The sequence below is a fragment of the Hyperolius riggenbachi genome, chromosome 4, assembly GCF_040937935.1.
Source record: "Hyperolius riggenbachi isolate aHypRig1 chromosome 4, aHypRig1.pri, whole genome shotgun sequence".
Lineage (NCBI taxonomy): Eukaryota > Metazoa > Chordata > Amphibia > Anura > Hyperoliidae > Hyperolius > Hyperolius riggenbachi.
Window position 1 is genome coordinate 319,393,512 of NC_090649.1, and position 21,103 is coordinate 319,414,614.

The following is a 21,103-nucleotide window of genomic DNA, read 5'->3' on the forward strand; positions in this document are numbered from 1 at the left end:
TTAATTTTCCCTATGAAGACCTACTTTCTATATTAGTTGCTATAACATTTACAGTGCTTTTTAGACATTTCCAAAATGGGAGCTGGACTTTGGCACCTGCTGCGATTGCAAACAGCCTGCTTGAAGCAGATTCCATTGGCTTCAGTGCAGTAAAGATTTAAAGGGCAACTGTAGCAAGAGGGCTATGGTTGCTGCAATATTTCCTTTAAACCATAACAGTTGCCTGGCAGCCTTGCTGATCTGTTTGGCTGCAGTAGTGTCTGAATAACACCCGAATCAAGCATGCAGCTAATTTTGTCAGATCTGACAATGTCAGAAACCTCAAATCTGATGCATGCTTGTTCAGGATCTATGGCTAAATGTATTAGAGGCAGAGGATCAGCAGGATAGCCAGGCAACTAGTATTGCTTAAAAATATATAAATATGGCAGCCTCCATAGCCCTCCTGTTGCAGTTGCCCATGTGTTATACAGAACAGCATAGTATGCTGCCACTTAATAAATAACTATAATAATGGGGTGGTCAGGGTCCCTGGCACTTCCTAGAGTGGCTTATTTGACTGTAATAACCATGGGCATAACAATCATCCCTGCAACCCCTGACATCGCAGGGGGCCCAGAGCCATTGGGTGCCCTCCACCTCCCTCTCCCTAAATGCAAGTAGAGCCAATTAGCACCCTCCCCATTTGCTCACAAAAACTGTGTGCAGGAGCGTGTGTACATTTTCCTGCTTCCAGACGCTGTTTCACAGCAGAGCACTCTCTGCTGCCATTCGCTGAGTGATTGATCAGGCATTATGAAAATCTGATCATACAATGACTGCACCTTTATGTAAACGCCCTCATTTGACCTTTCCCTTTGTTACAGAACAATGCTCAAGTTCAGCAGGGGTGCTGAATTTCCAGTTCCTCCAGATTTAGTCATACACATGTATGGGCAGAGTTTTAAAGACTTGTACAGCACGCTTAGGGCCCACACTGGGTCATGCAGCCAGATCTCCATCTTTGTAACCACCCTTCAGATTGCTAGTGAAGAGGTTACAGAGTACCCCATGCTACAGGATAACTTGGTTGTTTTCTTCCATCAGGACACTGCAGGTTTGGGGAGAGACATCAGTAATGCTATTATACATGTGTGCTTTACTAGCAGTGTAAATAATGCTGGGATGTTGGGGTTTTGCATGAATATGCATGAAAGGGTCAAAATGAAACATGGCATTTCAAGAACATATGGATTTTCCTTACAGCTACCATTTCTGCTGTAAATTAAATACAGTACATATACTATTAGCAAAACTTGCCCAATCATTTCGCCTTTTTTATTTAACTCATGTACTTAAACTGTAATATTAAACTAGACTGCGTATCATTACGGTAAAGGAATGCCTTCCTGCCAGCTCATTGCTAATGTGCTCAGTGCCAAACACTGCTTGTTATTCACTAATGCGATTTACTCAGCATGAATTACATTTTATTTACACTTGCATAGTTATTGGAAGCTATTACTGTACACTTTAGTGCAGTGTTCCTGGATATTAAACATAATTGCTGTTTTGGTTTTTGCATACCAGTCCTTTTTGTTCAATTTTGTAGTGAGTTATTGCTATTAATGTGTCTATGATTTTTTTTATTAATCATCGGGTGTACATGATTTGAAAAAATGATCGCATTCAGTTTTGTATTTACATTTTACTCAGCATCACTTTTTTTTTTTTTTTAAATTAGATAAGTGGCATAATTTCAAGATGCACAGAAGTGAGCGGTCAAAAGCCTCTTTGAATCAGAAAAAAAAGCCTCTTTGAACCTCACCAAATAAAGTTTTTCATTTTTCAAAATATCAACTCCAATCTGAGCATTTTTTAACTGATCGTACAAAGGGCAACCTATCCAATTTCATCACTGAAATGTATATTCTAGTTTTCTGATGTAAAATATAATTTTATTTTGAATTTGATACCAGCAACAGGAGGATAGGTATGTTTACCACTGTGCTGCATCACTTCTATTTGCCAACATTCTGTGAAGAGACCAACTGATGTAGTTTTGAAAGGAAAATGTTATCCCATTCTTTGCTGATATAACATTTCAGCTGCTCAACAGTTTTGGCAGAGTGTTTGTGGGTAAAACATATAAAGCCTTGGGGGAGAAAAACTCATTGCTTGATGAAGCCCTTTATGTCTGCACGGCTCCTACCCCTTGATTCCTCTTTTTTTTTTTTTTTCAACATTGAAATTTTATTGAAGAACAAGTGTACATACAGAATATAACAGTTTACAGAGTCATTGGTATCAGTCTCAATAAAACATGTGAGCGAGGTACAGGTGAAGACTTAAAATTTTAAATTCTGAGTTCTGGGTTCCGAGGTGTCAGCACAGGGCTGCAGCTTTCAGTATACTAAATCATACGAAAAAGGGAGCTAGCTTCGGCCCCCAAAGTGTGTCCAGTAAGGTCACGTTTGGGGGAATTTATCAGCCCAGGGTGACCAGATTTTGTCGAACCGATCCTCATCATCATACAGGGCAGCCGTAATCTTTTCCATCCAGAAATATTCATTAATTTTGTGCTTTAATGCTACTTTTGGTATGGTGGTGGATTTCCACTCCTTGGCTATGATAGCTTTAGCTGCATTGCAAAAGTGCACCAATAGTTTATTATTGAATTTAGTGAGAAGAGGATCAGCCCTGCCAAAAAGGGCCACCCATGGGTCGGCTGCCACGTCCCTTCCCAGAACTGAAGAGGCTAGGCGGAAGCATGCCATCCAGAACTCATTTACCACAGGGCAAAACCACCAACAATGGGCTTGATCGGCCCGCATATTACAGTTTCTGAAGCATAAGTCTGTGGGAGAAATACCTCTTTTAAAGAGTATTGAGGGGGTTCTGTACCAATCATATAGTATTTTATATCCCCTTTCTCTAGTTAGGCTGTTCTTAGAGGATCTTGCAAGGTCCAGGAATATAGCTTCCCATTCTTCCAGGGACCATACCTTTTGAAGTCTCTCCTGCCATCTTATCATGGCCGGGGAGATTTCTTCCAGACGTTGGTACCAGAGCTCATGATAAAATAGAGATATCAAACCTGGTGTATGTTCATACGAGTGGAATTCTCTAGCAATAGATGGTGGGGAGGTCTCAAGGCCCTCCACTGCGCAGCCCTGAACAAAGTGTCTAAGTTGTAAGTATCGAAAAAAGTCCGATAACTGAAGGTGGAATTTGGATTTTAATTCGAGCCATGATAAGATCCTGCCTTCGGGGGCGATGTTTTTGATAGTAAGGGAACCCAATTTTAGCCAGTTAGCCCATACTTGGATCTCAGTTCCAGGCAGGAAGTCTGAGTTCATGAGGATTGATTCTTCAAGGGAACGCCTATTGAGGAGACCCAGTCTGGATCTTTGTGCTTTCCAGATGAGCAGAGATTCTGTAACTACTGCCAGGGGACCAGGCTTGGGTAGCAAGGGTCGTCTGGTCCAGAGTAAAGATGCCAGGGGAAAGGGATATATTAATGCTGCCTCGAGATCGACCCATCTGATAGTGCCAGATGTGGCAGACCACTGAGCAATTTGTGCTAGGCGTGATGCGTAGAAGTAGTTAAGTAGGTTCGGGGCACCTAATCCGCCCTGGGCCTTGCTCCTGGCTAGGTGCTGGTAGCCTATCCTGGGTACCCTACCAGCCCAGAGGAATTTTGTAAAGTGTGATTGTAATTTTTGGATATCAGATCGGGAGATTCTGATAGGGAGGGCCCTAAAGAGATACAGAATCTTTGGTAAAGCTGTCATCTTGAGCGCATTGATGCGCCCAGTCAGAGAGATATTGTAGGAGCCCCACTCGTTTAATAGGTTATGTAGCTTTGCTAGAGTAGGGGTGTAATTGGCTGCATAGAGCTGCGCAATGGAGGGCGTGAGAACTATGCCTAAATATTTTAAACCCTTTGGTTGGATTTTAAATTTGAATTTGGCAGCAAGTGCTGTTTGCTGTATAGGCGTTAGCCCAAAAGTCAGAGCTTCTGATTTAGTACGGTTAATTTTGAATCCAGATACCAAGCAGAATTCGTCTATTAGGTCAAATAGAGCTGGCAGGGAGGTGTGGGGGCTGGAAAGGGTGAACACCGTATCATCTGCAAAAAGGGCGATTTTGAATTCCTCCTTCCCAACCCCCACACCCCTGACATTGACAGATGCCCTAATCAGCAGTGCTAAGGGCTCGATGCATAGTGCAAAGAGAAGGGGGGAGAGAGGGCACCCCTGTCTCGTTCCATTCTTAATAGGGAATGGTTTTGACCTGAGGCCCATGTTGCAGACCGACGCTGTCGGGTGTGTGTATAGGCTACGGATTCCATTAAGGAATTCGCCTGTGATTCCAAATTTCTGTAAAACCAGCCGCATATAACGCCAATCGACTCTGTCGAAGGCCTTCTCTGCATCTAGTGATAGAAGCAGAGAAGGCCCTCTAGCATGACTCATGACCTCGATTGAGCTAACCATTCTTCTGATGTTATCGGTAGTCTGTCTTCCCATGACAAACCCTGTCTGGTCTGGATGTATTACTTTTGGCAATAGTGCATTCAGTCTATCGGCCAAAATTTTTGAGAAGATTTTGATATCTGAATTTATCAGGGAGATTGGCCGGTAGTTGGATATCTCTGCAATATCTCTGCCTGGTTTAGGTAAAACCACTACTGATGCCTGAAGGAACTCAGGCAGCAGATCTTCCTCGCCAATTAGTAACTTGTTGAAAAGGGACGTTAGAACTGGTATAAGGTGGGGTTTGAATGTTTTGTAAAATAGGGCTGTATAGCCATCGGGTCCAGGGGCCTTGCCGTTCTTTAAGGATGAGATAGTGATCTCTACTTCCTTAGTTGATATAGGGGCGTTTAGTTTAGATTTATCCTCTTGGGAGAAAGAGGGAATCTGTATTGCATCTAAATATTTGAGAATAAGAGGCGCCTTCATTGTGGATTTATCTGTGGTGGTACCGTTGTATAGATCAGTGTAGTATTGTGAAAAGAGATCTACTATGTGGGTGGGATCATAAGACATTCTCCCTAATCTGTCCCTGATAGGATGAAGCCTGTTCTGGGCCAACCTCTGGGAGAGTTTGCGGGCCAGCAATGTGTCAGGCTTATTAGCTTTATCATAGAATTTTTGGTTTGTCAGTCTGAGAGAGCGTTCAGCTCGCTTGAATAATAGTGCATGTAGCTCTTGTCGGAGTGCCAGGAGCTGGTCTAAAAGTTTTTGTTCCCCGGAGATGGCGTGTTGCATCTCTAGGTTCCTGATCTGCTGCTGGAGTGACTTGAGTCTAAGGGTGAAGGCTTTTTTCCTCTGTGAGGATATTTTGATCAAGACTCCTCTGACTGTAGCTTTTAGGGCAGCCCAATGTATGTTCCTAGAGGTGTCATTTGGGGAATTAAGTGCTAAAAATTGTCTGATAGACTCAGAGACTTCAGCCTGCGCTTCATGATCCTTCAGTAAGGATTCATTTACTCTCCACTGATATTGAGAAGGAGGGCCTTGAATGGCTATGGTAGCTTCAACCGAGGCATGATCAGACCATGAGATTACAGATATATCTACTTTACTGGTTCTCTCCAGCAGGGTTGCGTCCATAAAAATGAAATCGATTCTGGAATATAACCCGTGAGGGTGTGAGAAGAAAGAGTGCCCTCTCTCCCCTGGGTGTAAAGCTCTCCATGAGTCCCATACATTAACCTCTCTTAGGAAAGTTATGAGCGTTCTATCTGGGGGTCTGCGTGTACCGGTGCCAGGAGGAGGGGTGTCTAGCGTGGTGTTAAAGTCACCTGTAATAATAAGCTTTCCTTCTCTATGCATAGCTATTTTTGAGGTTAGAAGATTAAGAAAGCGTTTTAAACCTTCAGAAGGAGCGTACACATTGACAATGGTATATAGGCATCTAGATATAGAGGCAATAACTATTAGGTATCTCCCCTCAGGGTCCCTGATTACTTTAGTGACTTCTAAAGTGACATTTTTTCTGAATAGTACGGCCACTCCACATCTCTTTGTAAGGGCTGAGGCGTAGTAAGTGTTGGGGTACAATTTGTGCCAGTATTTTGGTTCAGAGCCTTTCTTGAAGTGGGTCTCCTGAAGAAGTAGAATATCCACTTTTTGTGCTTTATAGAAATTACTGACCATTCTTCGTTTTTGGGGTGAATTTAGCCCATTAACATTATGGGAGATAACTTTAAGGTCTGTGTAGGCTACTCCAGCGTGTGGGGTCTGGGTGCTACCGGATTCCGAGGTCAGGGATACAAGAGATGTGGAGGGGTCGCATCGCCGTGTGTTGAAGACACCATAGGGTTAATATAAGGCAAAATCACCATAGGGATAACATTAATTAAGACTGAATACCAGCAATATAACAAGGCATGACTTTCATATGTATGTACAACATTTATAACTTTAAAGCAAACCGTGAAAAGTGTGCATAAACGAATGCAGATTGAACATAAACCTAATTCCTGCCACATAGCAGTTGGTAAGGCAGGGAGCCGGAATTCTGGCATCCCTAATTATCGTTAGCGTTAGCTGCGTGAGTGGAGAATGCAGCTGTCGGGGGGGTCGGTATGCCCCGAAAACCAGTTCCGAGTGATGGAGACAATGACTCCGGCCGGAGCCCGTTTTCGAATGGTCATGAATAGGCAGTAAGAAATGCGTATAACAATGTGACGAGGTAATTCCCCCAAAGATGGAGAGGAAGTGTGGGAGACAGATCCTCAGTGGGACCACGGTGAACGTTAATGGTGACAGGCAGGAGGGCGTATGGGACAAAGACAAGTTGACAAAGTACCTCTCCCGGAGATGATTCAGTATTCAGTGCTAGCTGGTTGGTCCTGCGCGTTCACATTGCATGCAGATCTCCTGGGGCCTACTTTAGTCCATGAGGCCCGAGGAGCAGAGATCCGAGTCTGGGGAGTGGAAGCGGGTGATGCTGGGCCCTCTGGTGTTTCGAGACCCAGCTTGGTGAGTGTTTCGCTGATCATGTGTGGGCCGTAGACCACGAGCTGGCGGCCATTGATCAAAATGATAAGCTTGAAAGGGAACCCCCACTTATATCGGATTTTGTTGCGGATCAGTTGAGAAGTTAGGGGTTTCATCTCCTTTCTTCTTTTTAGGGTGATCTGCGATAGATCTGGGTAGAAAGTGACGTTATCTTCTCCGAAAGTAAAATCCGGTGAGTTACGTGCATATGTTAGTATGGCTTCCCGAGTGCTGTAATAGTGAAAGCGTAGAATAATGTCTCGAGATGGCTCCCCGTCTTTTGGCTTAGCCCTGAGTGCTCTATGGGCTCTGTCCATACGCAGTTCAGCGAGGGGGAGGTCGGGTAGAATCTGCGTGAAAAGGGATTCCAGATATGGGGTAAGATCTGTAATCGACTCCGGGACCCCCCTCACTCTAAAGTTGTTTCTCCTGTCCCTGTTTTCCTTGTCTTCCTGACCATCTTTAAGGGCTTGTATGTCCGTGCGGACTTCAGCAAAGTCCTGTTCGGCCTGCGTGCAAAAGGCCTTAACCCCGTCTACCTCCTCCTCTAGCTCTTGTATTCTGTCTCCTAGCGCCGAGATCTCCCCTCTGATCTCCTTAACCGCATTAGTGTTGGATGCTCTTACCAGCTTTTCGATGTCCTGGTACAGCTTCTTTAGGTCCTCTTTGGTAGCTGCGTCTGCGGTGGGAGAGGCCTTGTTGATAAGCTGCTCAGCATCTCCAGGCGGGCGGGCGCCATTTTGGGAGTTCCCCGCCTTGCTCTTGCGAGCGAACATTTCAGGGATTCCGGGGTCGGCCTCTCCACCTGTTTTCTTGGTAGGACCCATCTGTGGTGAGGGGGGGATACTATCCGGCGTCTGCTGGTAAGGAGTGAGGAGGTAAGAACAGGGAAAGGGTGCTCGTTTCGGGCTCTTTAGATCGGAGCTACTCCTCCATGCGTCCTCTCGGTCTCGCGTCCAGGCTCCGCCCCCTTGATTCCTCTTTTTTATCGAGATCTGATGCTTTTGAGAGCAACCAAGTTGTAGTGTTGTGACTGCCCTGCCCACTTGCCCATGTGACTGTGATCTTGTCCACCACCTTCCCCCATGTTACGCTGATCTTAATCTTACCACTTTTGCTCAGGCAGTGGGTGGAATTGCCCGCAGCCTGGCAGCTTCAACGTCTGTTGCATTGCACAAGGAGCAGCTTGGGGTTCTGAAGATTGCCCTATTATATAAGTGGCTGGAAACGGCAGGGAGAAAATGGGTATAGATATCCTTTAATGGTGCTTTCCCAGCAAGCCATCTATACCATGCACAATAATGCACCTGCATACCATTATGGGTTTATGTCTGAATTTCAGGTTTTGATTTGCTAGACCACAGGATATTTTTCCATTTTGCGAGAGGCCATGTTAAATAATTTCAAGTTCTGAAAAATAGGTGCTTTTCGGGTGATATTTACATATGTGTTTTGTTTTCCTTTGCATGGTAAGGGCCCATTTCCACCTCCAGCGAATCGCTGCATTTCTCCACATGCAAATTTGGTCAGGAAAACGCAACCTGTTAAAATCAGTAGAAGGCCGCCCGATTCGCATGCAGCAAGAAAAAATAAAAAAAATTATGGCGAACATATGCGAATCTAGCCTCTCACACAGTTGTGCCAGCATCATGTCAAAACAAAACTGCATGCTGTGCATAATGAAAACTGACCCTCATAGAGAGACAGTGGGTTTCGAAAGTGGTCCTGAACCCATGTGTTGGTATCCACTGTGGGTACCTGTTTTAAGTGCAGCACTGACTGGGGATTTGAAAGTCATGGTCATCTAGTCCTGGCTTTCAGCAATATCCACTGTGCAGAGATTTCTTTACTGTCTTGAAATATTTTTTTATTGTCTATGTAGTATTTCACATGGGGAGGCGGGTTCCTCACTTTATTTTTTACTCTGCCCATATAGGATGCTGTTTTTGGGGATATATACGTATGTGTGTGTGTGTGTATGCACACACGCGCGCTCACACACGCACACTCTCACACACACGCACACTCTCACACACACGCACACTCTCGCACACACGCACACTCTCTCGCACACACGCACACTCTCTCGCACACACGCACACTCTCTCGCACACACGCACACTCTCTCGCACACACGCACACTCTCTCGCACACACGCACACTCTCTCGCACACACGCACACTCTCTCGCACACACGCACACTCTCTCGCACACACGCACACTCTCTCGCACACACGCACACTCTCTCGCACACACGCACACTCTCTCGCACACACGCACACTCTCTCGCACACACGCACACTCTCTCGCACACACGCACACTCTCTCGCACACACGCACACTCTCTCGCACACACGCACACTCTCTCTCGCACACACGCACACTCTCTCTCGCACACACGCACACTCTCTCTCGCACACACGCACACTCTCTCTCGCACACACGCACACTCTCTCTCGCACACACGCACACTCTCTCTCGCACACACGCACACACTCACTCGCACACACTCTCACTCGCACACACGCACACTCTCTCTCGCACACACGCACACTCTCACTCGCACACACGCACACTCTCACTCGCACACACGCACACTCTCTCTCGCACACACGCACACTCTCTCTCGCACACACGCACGCTCTCTCTCGCACACACGCACGCTCTCTCTCGCACACACGCACGCTCTCTCTTGCACACACGCACACTCTCACACATATACACGCACACTCTCACACACACACGCACACTCACACTCTCGTATAATATTGTTGTGCGTCATACTACAGACTTATTGCCAACTACTCTAACAAGTAGTTAGATGTTCTACCGTAATTTTTTATTTATTTTTTGTTTGTATATTACTCTTCAGTGTGTATTTTTTATGCATTCTTTAGAACCATTTTCTTCTAGTGTTTTTGCCGTGTTGTGTTGTAACAAGGATTTGTGATCTTTGTTGCTTGTTTTACCATGTTTACATTTATTTGAATAAGTTAGTCTAGTGTAGGTTTGAATGGAAAGAATTCCACACATGCAGTTTGTAGATTCATATTTTGTTTTCAAAATCACGTCTCCATTGGGTTGAATCACCCCATAGCATGTTATAACAGTGCTGTCTCTTGTTGCTATTTGCAGATTAGACTGTTGTGGCCCCCTGACTTCAGGTAACATGTTTTATGTGGAACATAAGGGTGGTTATGCTAAACAAAAGGAATGCTTCTGAGAAATGGCAGTAATGACTGGTAATATGTATGCAGCCAGCCTTTGTGTGTAGTCTTCGTACAGTTTATGCAGTATCGCTGGATTCTATGATGGCCTTGTATCCATTTTTTCAAGCATCTGCCTTTTCATGAATCACTTGCTTAACAAGCAGGATGTATTCCCACTGAGCTGAAGAACTAGCATTTTCAATACTAGGACGAGGCATACAGCACTTACATTCAGTCTTTCCACTGTTGGCATGTCAAGTGTGTAGGGAATTATTGCTTTTATTCTTTTCTCATTGGTTTGCTTGTGTTTAGGCTGCCCCCAAACATTCAGGGGTAAATCAAATCCACTCTTAACTTTGATTTTGAGCAAAAAGGCATGATCCTTTGGGCACATAATTAGCACAGTTTAATGACCAGAGATTTGCTGTGAGAGTGTGGGAAGCGCAGGTTTTTTTTTTTTTTAGAGATGGTCCGGGTTTTACATATACATATAAACACACTATCACACACACACGGTCCGGGTTTTACATTCATCCAAGGGCATAGCAATAGGGAATGCAGATGTACCGGCCACACCAGGGCCTCTGGACCACAAGGGCCCAGTAGAGCCCTCCTTTCAACTGCTTTATTATTTCTATATTGGTGCTATTGGTGCTGTTCTGGTTATTATCACCTCTGTATGTTATTTGGTTACTTTTAACCATTGATAGACTGTTCACCCCCAGCTTACACCCCCATGACACTGCAGCTGTCCTTGGCAGGTTTTGATGCTCAATATAAATTATGTATAGAGTGCTTGGGGCCCCAAATGTAAAACTCACACTGGGTCCCAAAACTACGAAGCTATGCTACAATAATTATAGTTTGCGCTCATCTAAGGTATGTATCACAGAATCCTCAAACCCCACATATATCACAATAGGAATATGCAGTACACAGTCTGTGCAAACGACCATGTGCCAATGTCCCTTAAACATATATGTAGTCTCTTTAGGGCAATCCACACTTGCAATGTACATCAATTCAAGTCTTCACACCTTCAGCTTAAAGAGTAATGCTGGACATACACGGCTCGTTTTTTATTATCAATCGAGCCGCTGATGGCTCGGTTGATAATATCCAACGTGCCCGATCACCGCGCCGGATCGATACCACGATCGATCCCCGCAGGCGGACAATGGAAGAAACGAAACAGAGATAAGAAAGTGCCCGCGGGGGCGAGCGGTAATCAATCCGCGCGGGGACGCGCAGTGTATGCCCAGCATAACTGTTTGGCAAAAAAAGCTAATTGAAATCTCTAGTCTCCTGTGTTAAACAGTTTGGAAGGTAGCCAAAATGGCAATACTGCAGTTAGAAATCGTTCTTACTTTTTTGTTGGCTGAACAGCAATCCTCTTTTTCCCCAAGCTCCTAAGGAGGCCGCAGGCGGCATAACAGATGTTGCAGAGCATGCTGGGAGGGTTTTTTTTCTCTCTATTGCCCTCCCTGTACCTCCCCTTCATTTCCCTATCCCTCCCGAATTCTTTACTGCAGCCTGATTGGCTGATTCCCCTCTCCCTCCTGGTTTCCCTTTCCACCTTTCTGTTTAGACAGCTGAGTGACAGACCCCTCCTCCCCTGCACTGACAGAGCGACACTGCCCGCACCGACCCCCCCCCCCCCCCCCCCCAACGGACAGAGCGAGACTGCCCGCACAACCCAACCCCCCCCCCCCCTGGACTGACAGAGCGACACTGCACGCTCCCCCCCCCCCGATATGACAGAGTGACACTGCCCGCATCCAGATTTACCTCCCTCTTCCCCCCCCCCCCCCTTGAAGCGGAGATGAGGAAGTGCCTAGCTAATATTGCAATACTGCAGTTAGAAATCTATCTTACTTTTTTTGTTGGCTGAACAGCAATCCTCTTTTTCCCCAAGCTCCTAAGGAGGCCGCAGGCCGCATAACAGATGCTGCAGAGCATGCTGGGAGGGTTTTTTCTCTCTACTGCCCTCCCTGTACCTCCCTTTTCATTTTCCTATCCCTCCCTAATTCTTTACTGCAGCCTGACTGGCTTCCCCAGTTCAGACACCTTCTGACTGGACCCCTTCCCCCCCCCCCGGACTGACAGCGAGACTGCCCGCACAACCCCCCCTGGAATGACAGAGCGAGACTGCCCCCCCGAGTGACGATGCGAGACTGCATGCACCCCCCCTCCCCCGGCTGACAGAGCGAGACTGACCGCAGCCCCCCCCCCCCCGACTGACATTGCGAGACTTCCCACACCAAGGCAATCTCCAACCCCCCCCCCCCCCCCCCCCCCGACTGTAACCGCACCCAAACTCCCCCTCCCCGGACTGACAGAGCGACACTGCCTGCACAATCCCTCCCGCCTGACACAGTGACACTGCTCGCACCCCCCCCCCCCCCGACTGACAGAGCGACACTGTAACTGCACCCAACCCCCCCCCCCCCCCCTGGACTGACAGAGCGACACTGCCCGCACCTCCCCCCCACCCGACTGACAGAGCGACTCTGTAACCGCACCCAACCTCCCCGGACTGACAGAGCGACACTGCCCACAACACCCCCCCCCCCCCCTGAGAGAGCGAGACTGAACCCCCCCCGGACTGACAGAGCGAGACTGCACGCAACGCCCCCCACCCCCCGACTGTCAGAGCAAGACTGTCCGCACCAAAGCCCCCCCCCCCAGACTGACGGAGCGAGACTGCCCGCAACCCCCCCCCGACTCACAAAGCAACACTGCATGCACCCCCCCCCCCTGACAGAGCTACACCTGCCATCACCGACCCCCCCCCCCCCCCCCGGAATGACAGAGCGACACTGCCTGCACACACCCCCCCCTTCCCGACTGACAGAGCGAGACTGCCCCCCCCTGGATTGGCAGAGTGACGGTGCCCGCACACAGAGCTGGTGATATGTCTCAACCCCCTCTCCTTATGCCAAAGACTGGTGGGAGTGTCTGAGAGCTGGGAGTTGGGAGGGCTAAAGAATCATCAATCAGGAAGCAGGGTAAGGGAGGATATTACATCACGACTGGCTTCAGACAAGACAGTCGAAGATGGAACCTGCCAGGAACTGTCAGGAGCATAAATCTCTGCAAATACTATACAAAAATTCGGTGAAATGCAAACGTGGACAGTGAAATGCATATGTAATGTAAGTACAGCCAATATTTAGCTACTGATGTGTTTTTTTTTCTCTGAGATCTTATACCTAACAGCTCCTCTTTAATTTAAACAAATGCGCTCACCAGACAAATCAGCTGACCCTATCACCAGATCAGCAAACGCGCTTGTTTGGGGTCCCTCCTGATCCCCCTCACACCAGGATATTAGGCAATCTTCATTCCTCATATAAAAAAGAGCAAACAGAGCTCCACACATTCACCTTAAACTCAAACAGAAGGCTCCCATAGCGTAATACCGTTTATTATAAAAATTTGCTATTAAAAATTACACTCACAAGACAGCTGTAAAAAATGCGCATAGGTTAAAATCCACAAGGTGATGGCGTCTCACACTGCACATGAAACAATGTTTTTAACAGAAGTGGCTGTTTTGCCAAGTAACTAGGTTATTCCAATCTCCTGTTTAACAAACACATAGCCAATAAGTTTTTGTCAGATGATGGCTCTTTACAAGCCATGTGCTGCTTTATTGGAGCTTGTCATTTTCCACACTCTCTCATAAAACCTTTCTAAGACTGTGCAGGTAATGATACTGGGTGGCTGTCTGATAATGGGCTTATCATAATGTCTTCTTTGCCTTCTCTTACACAGTATGGGGTAAATGCTCAGCAGAGATCTAGTATGCTCTCACTCTGCAGGAGCATCTTTAGGTTGCAGCAATCAGTAGCAGGTTTGCTTTTCTGCAGTTTTTTTTTTTTTAGCAGCGACTTTTCTCAGAATGAATTTTAATGACACATACTTTGCAGTCTGTAGCTCGCTGGCTTAAGTCATCAAACTAAAATGTATTTAATATATCCATACTTTTGGGTGGCCAATTTCATTATGATTTGTACAAATAGGCACATTCTTAGAAATTAGGCTTGGACAGCAGTTCGTGTAATAAGGCAGTGAACAGCACCATAGTGTAGAAAAGTATAGCAGCTGCACACGTTACAGCAGACCTGAACTCAGAACTTACTCTTTGCTCTAAAATATAAGCAACAGCATAATAACTTTTAACCACTTCACCCCCAAGGGTTTTTACCCTACAGCCCCATACACACGCTCAACAGCAGTCTTTTTATGCAGCACAATTGTTGAACAACTTTTTGTTGTAAAACAAGTTGAAACAGCTAAAACATGTTTGTTCAGAAAGATAAGACTGATAAGAAGTCAATGAGTCTTATCAGCTTTTTGAACAATAGCAGAAGACTTTTTTTTTAGCTTTTTCAACTTCAACAAAAGTTGTTACACATAAAAGACTGCTGTTGAGCGTGTGTATGGAGCTTAACGTACCAAAGCAATTTTCACCTGTCAGCGCTCCTCCTTTCATTCGCCAATAACTTTATCACCATTTGTCACAGCAAAACCATCTCTACCTTTTTTTCCCCCCACCAATTAGGCTTTCTTTGGGTGGTAAATTATGCATTTAGACTTATTTTAGCATACATCTGCAGCGTCTACTTTCTGCTTTCATGGAAGCAAACATACGGTTAACATCCTGTGTTTACAAATTAGCTGCTCTGCCGAGGCAGCTAGCTGATACAGATAAGATATCAATTTACAGTTGTGATTAGTTACAGATGAGGGGTGACTAGATGGTCACATACACTCACCAGCTGGTTAAATATGCCTTTGGGAAACCTTGGAAGCACTCGCATCCCAGAGTGCTTCCTGAAGGACAGAGACTCCATACTATGCATACACGAGCAGGCAGCATGGAGCCACCAGACTTCTAAAGCAATATGGGGACGCAAGTGTTTCTGGGGTGGCAGATTTGAATGGGGGACAGCACTGAAGTGAAACCAGGACATGAGAAGACAGGGAAGGTCTATAGGATCCAGAACCTTCCCTCTCCATAGGTGACTGTGACTTTTTTTTTTGTCTCTACAGATTTACTTTATGACCACACATTTGGCTTGAGAAAAAATAAATATTCCCCTAAAATGCATTTCCATGGTTTTGTATATTGCAGTCGCATACAGTATTCATGTCCTATTCTGCAACATGTTGCTTCTGTTGTTCCTTCCTCTCTGAATTGAATTCACACAGGCAAACAGAAAGCAGACGAGATGGTAAATTATGGGTGACCAAGGAGGAACTGATCCTCTGTAGCAGGGCCGGCCCGCTCATGAGGCGGGGTGAAACTTTTGCCTCAGGCGGCAAATTTCCAGGGGCGGCACCCGCCCGTCCGTGGGTGCGGGGAGCCGGCCGCCGAGCTGGAGGGGTAGCTGGCAGGACGGGGGTATTGGGCCAGCGGCGGGGAGGGGGGTCGGACCCCCCCCCCTCCCTCGCCTGGGTCCCCCGTCCTCCGCTCCCCTCCAGCCTTAAATAGAAGCAGCCGCTATGTGTAAGAGGAACGGGCGGGGAGGACTCCCCTCTTCCTTGTTCCAGCGTGCGTTCCACTGACATCACTTCCTGCAACACTGCAGGAAGTGACGTCTGTGGAGCGCACGCTGGGAAGAGGTGAGTGTCCTCCCTGCCCGTTCCTCTTACACATTGCAGCTGCTTCTATTTAAGGCTGGAGGGGAGCGGAGGACGGGGGACCCAGGCGAGGGAGGGGGGGGTCCGACCCCCCTCCCCGCCGCTGGCCCAATACCCCCGTCCTGCCAGCTACCTCTCCAGCTCGGCGGGGGGGGGGGGGGGGGGGGGGGGGCGGCGGCGGTGGCAATTTTTTAAAAATTTGCCTCAGGCGGCAAAAAGTCTAGGGCCGGCCCTGCTCTGTAGAGTACAAACTATTATGCAGAGGCTTATAAAGACCAGCAATTTGTTGTGCATGAGAATAGCCAGATCAGTACAGTTTAGAGACAAAGGTGTAAATCCCTGTTAAAATGGGTTACATCCTTATCTTATTAATAATTTTGTGCTCACTGCAGAGCATCCAAATGCAAAAAACCTCTTCTACAATCGCTTATTTTAATTGTTCAAACTTGGCAAATTACTATATGCTTGACTGAAGAAGTGGGTTTAGTGTTAAAGGTATACTGTACGGAATGAGTTGAACTTACCCGGGGCTTCTAATGGTCCTCCGCAGATAATCCTGTGCCTGCGCAGCCACTCAGCGATGCTCCGGCCCCACCTCCGGTTCACTTCTGGAATTTCAGACTTTAAAGTCGGAAAACCACTGCGCCTACGTTGCCGTGTCCTCGCTACCACTGATGTCACCAGGAGCCTACTACACAGGCACAGACCATACTGGGCCTGCGCAGTACGCTCGATTTGAATCAGACAAAAAATTGTATAGTTTAGATGGGGCTTTAAATGAGCGAATATATTGAATGGTTTATTTGGGCAGTTCCCTAATGCTGGGATTTTTCAGCCGATTTACTGTCCGATCGTTCTTCCGTTCGATTTTATGGTCGTTTTTCTGATTAATTTCCATTCACTTCAGTGAGAATTCGATCAGAACGATTCAGATTGGAAATTCAGATCGGAAATGTTGGAAATTATCTATCGAACCATCTATCAGCCCAAAAATCTGTGTGTATTCCCAGCATTATATTACACTAGTAAAAAGGCCCGCCCGTTAAAAACCGGCCTCTAGGTCACAGCCGCTACCCCCGCAATGTGCGCACATACAGTCCCGCGCATACAGTCCCCTCCTGTTTCAAATGGTCCGCAATTGTACCAGTCCCCAAAAAAAGGCAGCACTGAGCACAACAACCTCCGACCAGCGGCCCTAACTTCCAACATTATGAAGCTCCTTGAGCGGCTGGTCCTTGCCCACCTGAAGAGGTACACGGACGCTCACCTCGACCAGCTCCAATTTGCTTATAGGGCAAACAGATCCGTGGAGGACACCATCAATGCCAGCCTGGCATATATCATGGAGCACCTAGACAACCCTGCCTCCTACACTAGGATCCTGCTTCTGGATTTTAGCTTGGCGTTCAACACTATCTGCTCTGACATCCTGCTCACCAATTTGGCGCAGCTCGGAGTAGATCCCACCCTTTGAGCATGGATCAAGGACTTCCTGACAAACAGAACGCAACAGGTAAGCTTGGCAACTGCTACTCCAGCGTCAGAACCACCAACACAGGTGCTCCACAAGGCTGTGTACTGTCACCGCTATTGTTCTCCCTCTATACCAACAATTGCATATCATCCGCGGACTCTGTGAAAGTCCTCAAATTTGCAGACGACACCACTATCATCGGCCTAATTGGCAGCAACGGAGAGCATGAGTACCGCAGCGAAGTTGAGAGAATCTGTAACTGGTGCAGAGACAATAACCTAGTTCTCAATGCCACAAAGACTGTTGAACTAGTCGTAGATTTCAGGAGGAACCCCTCCCCCCTACCTGTCCTCATTGGGCGTACCGAAGTCTATAGGGTGACATCCGTGTGGTTCCTTGGCACGAGTCGAACAACCTGAAGTGGGGGCAGAACACCTCCTCCAAAATTCAAAAGAAATCTCAGCAGAGGTTGTTCTTCCTGCGCCAATTGAAGAGATTCGGCATGCCCAGGGAACTGCTGACCAGCTTCTATACTGCCACCATAGAATCCATCCTCTGCTCCTCAGTCATTGTCTGGTACGCGGGCCAGCGATAAACACAAACTGCAGAGAGTCATAGCTGATGCAGGGAGAATCATCGGGTCTCCTCTTCCACCTCTTGATCTCCTCCACTCCACTAGGATGATGAAGAGGGCCACTGTGATCTCCCGTGACCCCTCCCACCCAGGCAGTCGCTACTTCAAGCTCCTCCCATTGGGCCGCCGCTACAGGACTATACCATGCAAAACCACCAGACGGAAGAACACCTTCCTCCAAGCGGTTCGGCTGCTTAACTCCAACCTTCCCCCGTCAGGCCCGCCACCTGGCATGCCCTAGTGGGGTCTGTCAGTTCTCGCCGCTGCCCGCCCTAGTTCTTACTGCCCAGGGTCTGCACTGGGGCCACCACCACCATCATTATTATTATTATTGGACTGCTCCTGCACGGCAGGCATTAACACTGACGACCCAGTTTCTGTCATGTATACCATTACTGCAGTTTTTAAATTGTCCGTGTTGTGCGTCTTGTCCTCCTATACTATGTCTATGTCATGTGTACCACAATACATTCCGAATATAGCGCTTGCTGTATTTGGCGAAATAAATCTGATTCTGACATACGCGTCCCGCTTGCTCGTTCCCCACCACTGTCTAAAATATATGCACAGAGGGAGCTGCTTGCTTGGCAGTTGAAAAAAGCTGTTATTTCCCACAATGCAATGAGAACCTCTGTGAACTACACACAGTAAACTGACAGATCTGGCCCTGTGTCCTAACTGCCCTGGCTCAGTACAAAAAAGCCAGGGACACACAACCATTCAGTTGATGACGCAGGGACACTTGCATTTTATTGTATAGGATAGAAATTGTAAGATTGGATGAAAAAGATTGGACCATTAGTGGCCACCACTACTTTCCTAACAAGCTGCAGTTGAGCTGATGCACATTGATGGAGATGGGGTTTATTGTAGAGGGTAAGGGATATCAGTTTCCCCCACAAGGTGTTCTCATATCCTCTTCATGTGATCACGCTCTTCTCTACTGGGAGTTTTCTGTTTATAATGTACTCTTGTACACTTCCAGCAGCTAGCAGACACAGCAGTTTGTATGTTGCTTCAGTATGATAAGAAGTCATGAGTAGCCAAATGAGTAGCCTCTCCACAGATTGCAGGAAGTGCATGGGAGCCCAACTCCACAAAATGAATTCTAGATGCTAGACTCTGTTTATCAGGATACACTTTTTCTAAAGGCAGCCATACACTCGTCGATTGCTACCAGATTGACCAACAGATAGATTCCTCCCTGATCGAATCTGGTCAGAGAGGGATCTATTGGCTACCCATACACTGCACACACATTTTGAATCTATTTCAGCATGAAATCTATTCACAACCTGTGAAGTTGCCGCCTGCTCGTCTCCCCCATTTGGTCTCCTGCTGGCCGCAGCAATACACTACCTGTTCCACCGGTGAGAGTCCCTGGGTCCCTTTCCCGTCCTGTCAGAAGGGGAAGTTCAAACAGTAGAGCGCCCTCTACTGTTTGAACATCCGCTGGTCACAGGATGGGACAGGAAGTGAAGAGAAGGCCAGCCGGAGAAAGGGACAGCACGGACTGGGGACTCGCGCCGGCGGAACAGGTGAGATTATTGCTGCGTCAGTCTTCGCCGAATCGAATGCCGCTAACACCGCGCTCCTGACCCGACGACGATCGAGCGAAATTTTCCGCCTGGACAGATTTATGGAATTGATCAATTTTGGATGGAAATCAGTCGATCGGTCAGTTTTTGTGTTATCGATTTCACACCAAATTCGATCATTGATTGAATCTGCTGCATATCGGTGGGAAATCGAGTTAGTGTACAGGCACCTTAAATGGCCACTCTGTACTACGTGTAGTTGCAAGCAAAGGTGGGAGGCAGAAGAGCATACCTTACAGGGAAATTGTTTATATCTTTCCATATTTGGTGTCGTTGCATTGTTCAGTTTGACACTTACCCATTGCTAAAATTTTAGCACTTTGGTCTAGTAATCACGCAATTTCCTATACAACTCAGCATTGTTCAAGAACTTAAATTGTTTATCATTAACCACTTCACCACTGAGGGGTTTTACCCCCTGACCACCAGAGCAATTTTCACCTTTCAGCGCTCCTTCCATTCATTCGTCTATAACTTTATTATTACTTATCCCAATGAAATGAACTATATCTTGTTTTTTTTCGCCACCAATTAGGCTTTCTTTAGGTAGGACATTATGCCAAGAATTATTTTATTCTAAATGTGTTTTAATGGGGAAATAGGAAAAAATGTGGGAAAAAATTATTATTTTTCAGTTTTCGGCCATTATAGTTTTTAAATAAAGCATGCTACTGTAATTAAAACCCATGAAATGTATTAACCCATTTGTCCCGGTTATAAAACCATTTAAATTATGTCCCTATCACAATGTTTGGCGACAATATTTTATTTGGAAATAAAGGTGCATTTTTTTCAGTTTTGCATCCATCCCTAATTACAAGCCCGCAGTTTATAAAGTAACAGTGTTATACCCTCTTGACATAAATATTTAAAAAGTTCAGTCCCTAAGCTAACTATTTTTTTTTTTTTTTATTGTATGTTTTTTTTTTTTAAATTACAAAAAAAAATAAAAAATTGGGGAGTGTGGGAGGTAATGAGTTAATTTATTGTGTAAATGTAATGTTTGAATATGTAAAATGCTTTTAGGGTGTAGTTTACTATTTGGCCACAAGATGGCCACAGAGTGTTTGTTTACATGCGACCTGTAAGCGTCCGGAAGGACGCTTACAGGAAGCAGTAGGAGGCTGGGAGACTCACAATGATCTCGCTGTTTCTGAAAGAAGCAGCAGATCATTGCGGGGGCTAGATCAACGAACGGGAATGGATTTTCCCGTTCATTGATCTCCGGGCGAGCGGGCGGCGGCGTGCACGAGCGGCGGGTGCGCGCGCACGAGCGGCGGGAGCGCGGACAGCGGCGGTAGCGCGGAAGGTACGGATTTCTCCGTCCCTGGTTTTTTAGGGGGGGAAAAAGGGGCGGAGAAATTTGTACCGCTGGGGGTAAAGTGGTTAATGTTGTTGTGTGTACACATTTTTTCTTGGGTAGAATCTAGTTGTATGATGCATGCCTATGGTTCAGCTACAACTTCGAATAGCAGTATCCTGTGCAATAACTGCAGGAATACCAAATAATTGTTCCATTATCACAGAATTTATAGGCAGGGCCAGAA

The 21,103-nt window shown here is 46.6% G+C and overlaps 1 protein-coding gene across 11 annotated transcripts in view; it reads left to right on the forward strand.

Annotated features, from left to right (window-relative positions):
* SASH1 (SAM and SH3 domain containing 1) overlaps nt 1-21,103 on the forward strand; it is a 1,147,574-nt gene that overhangs the window by 911,896 nt on the left and 214,575 nt on the right. The window contains exon 3 of one of the 11 annotated variants that reach the window (XM_068231719.1): nt 1,724-1,812. The exons of the other annotated variants lie outside the window; for them this stretch is intronic. Coding sequence (XP_068087820.1) covers nt 1,724-1,777 — 54 coding nt within the window. The 3' untranslated portion in view covers nt 1,778-1,812. Of the gene's footprint in view, nt 1-1,723; nt 1,813-21,103 lie in introns of those variants that run through there. 11 annotated transcript variants of the gene reach the window in all.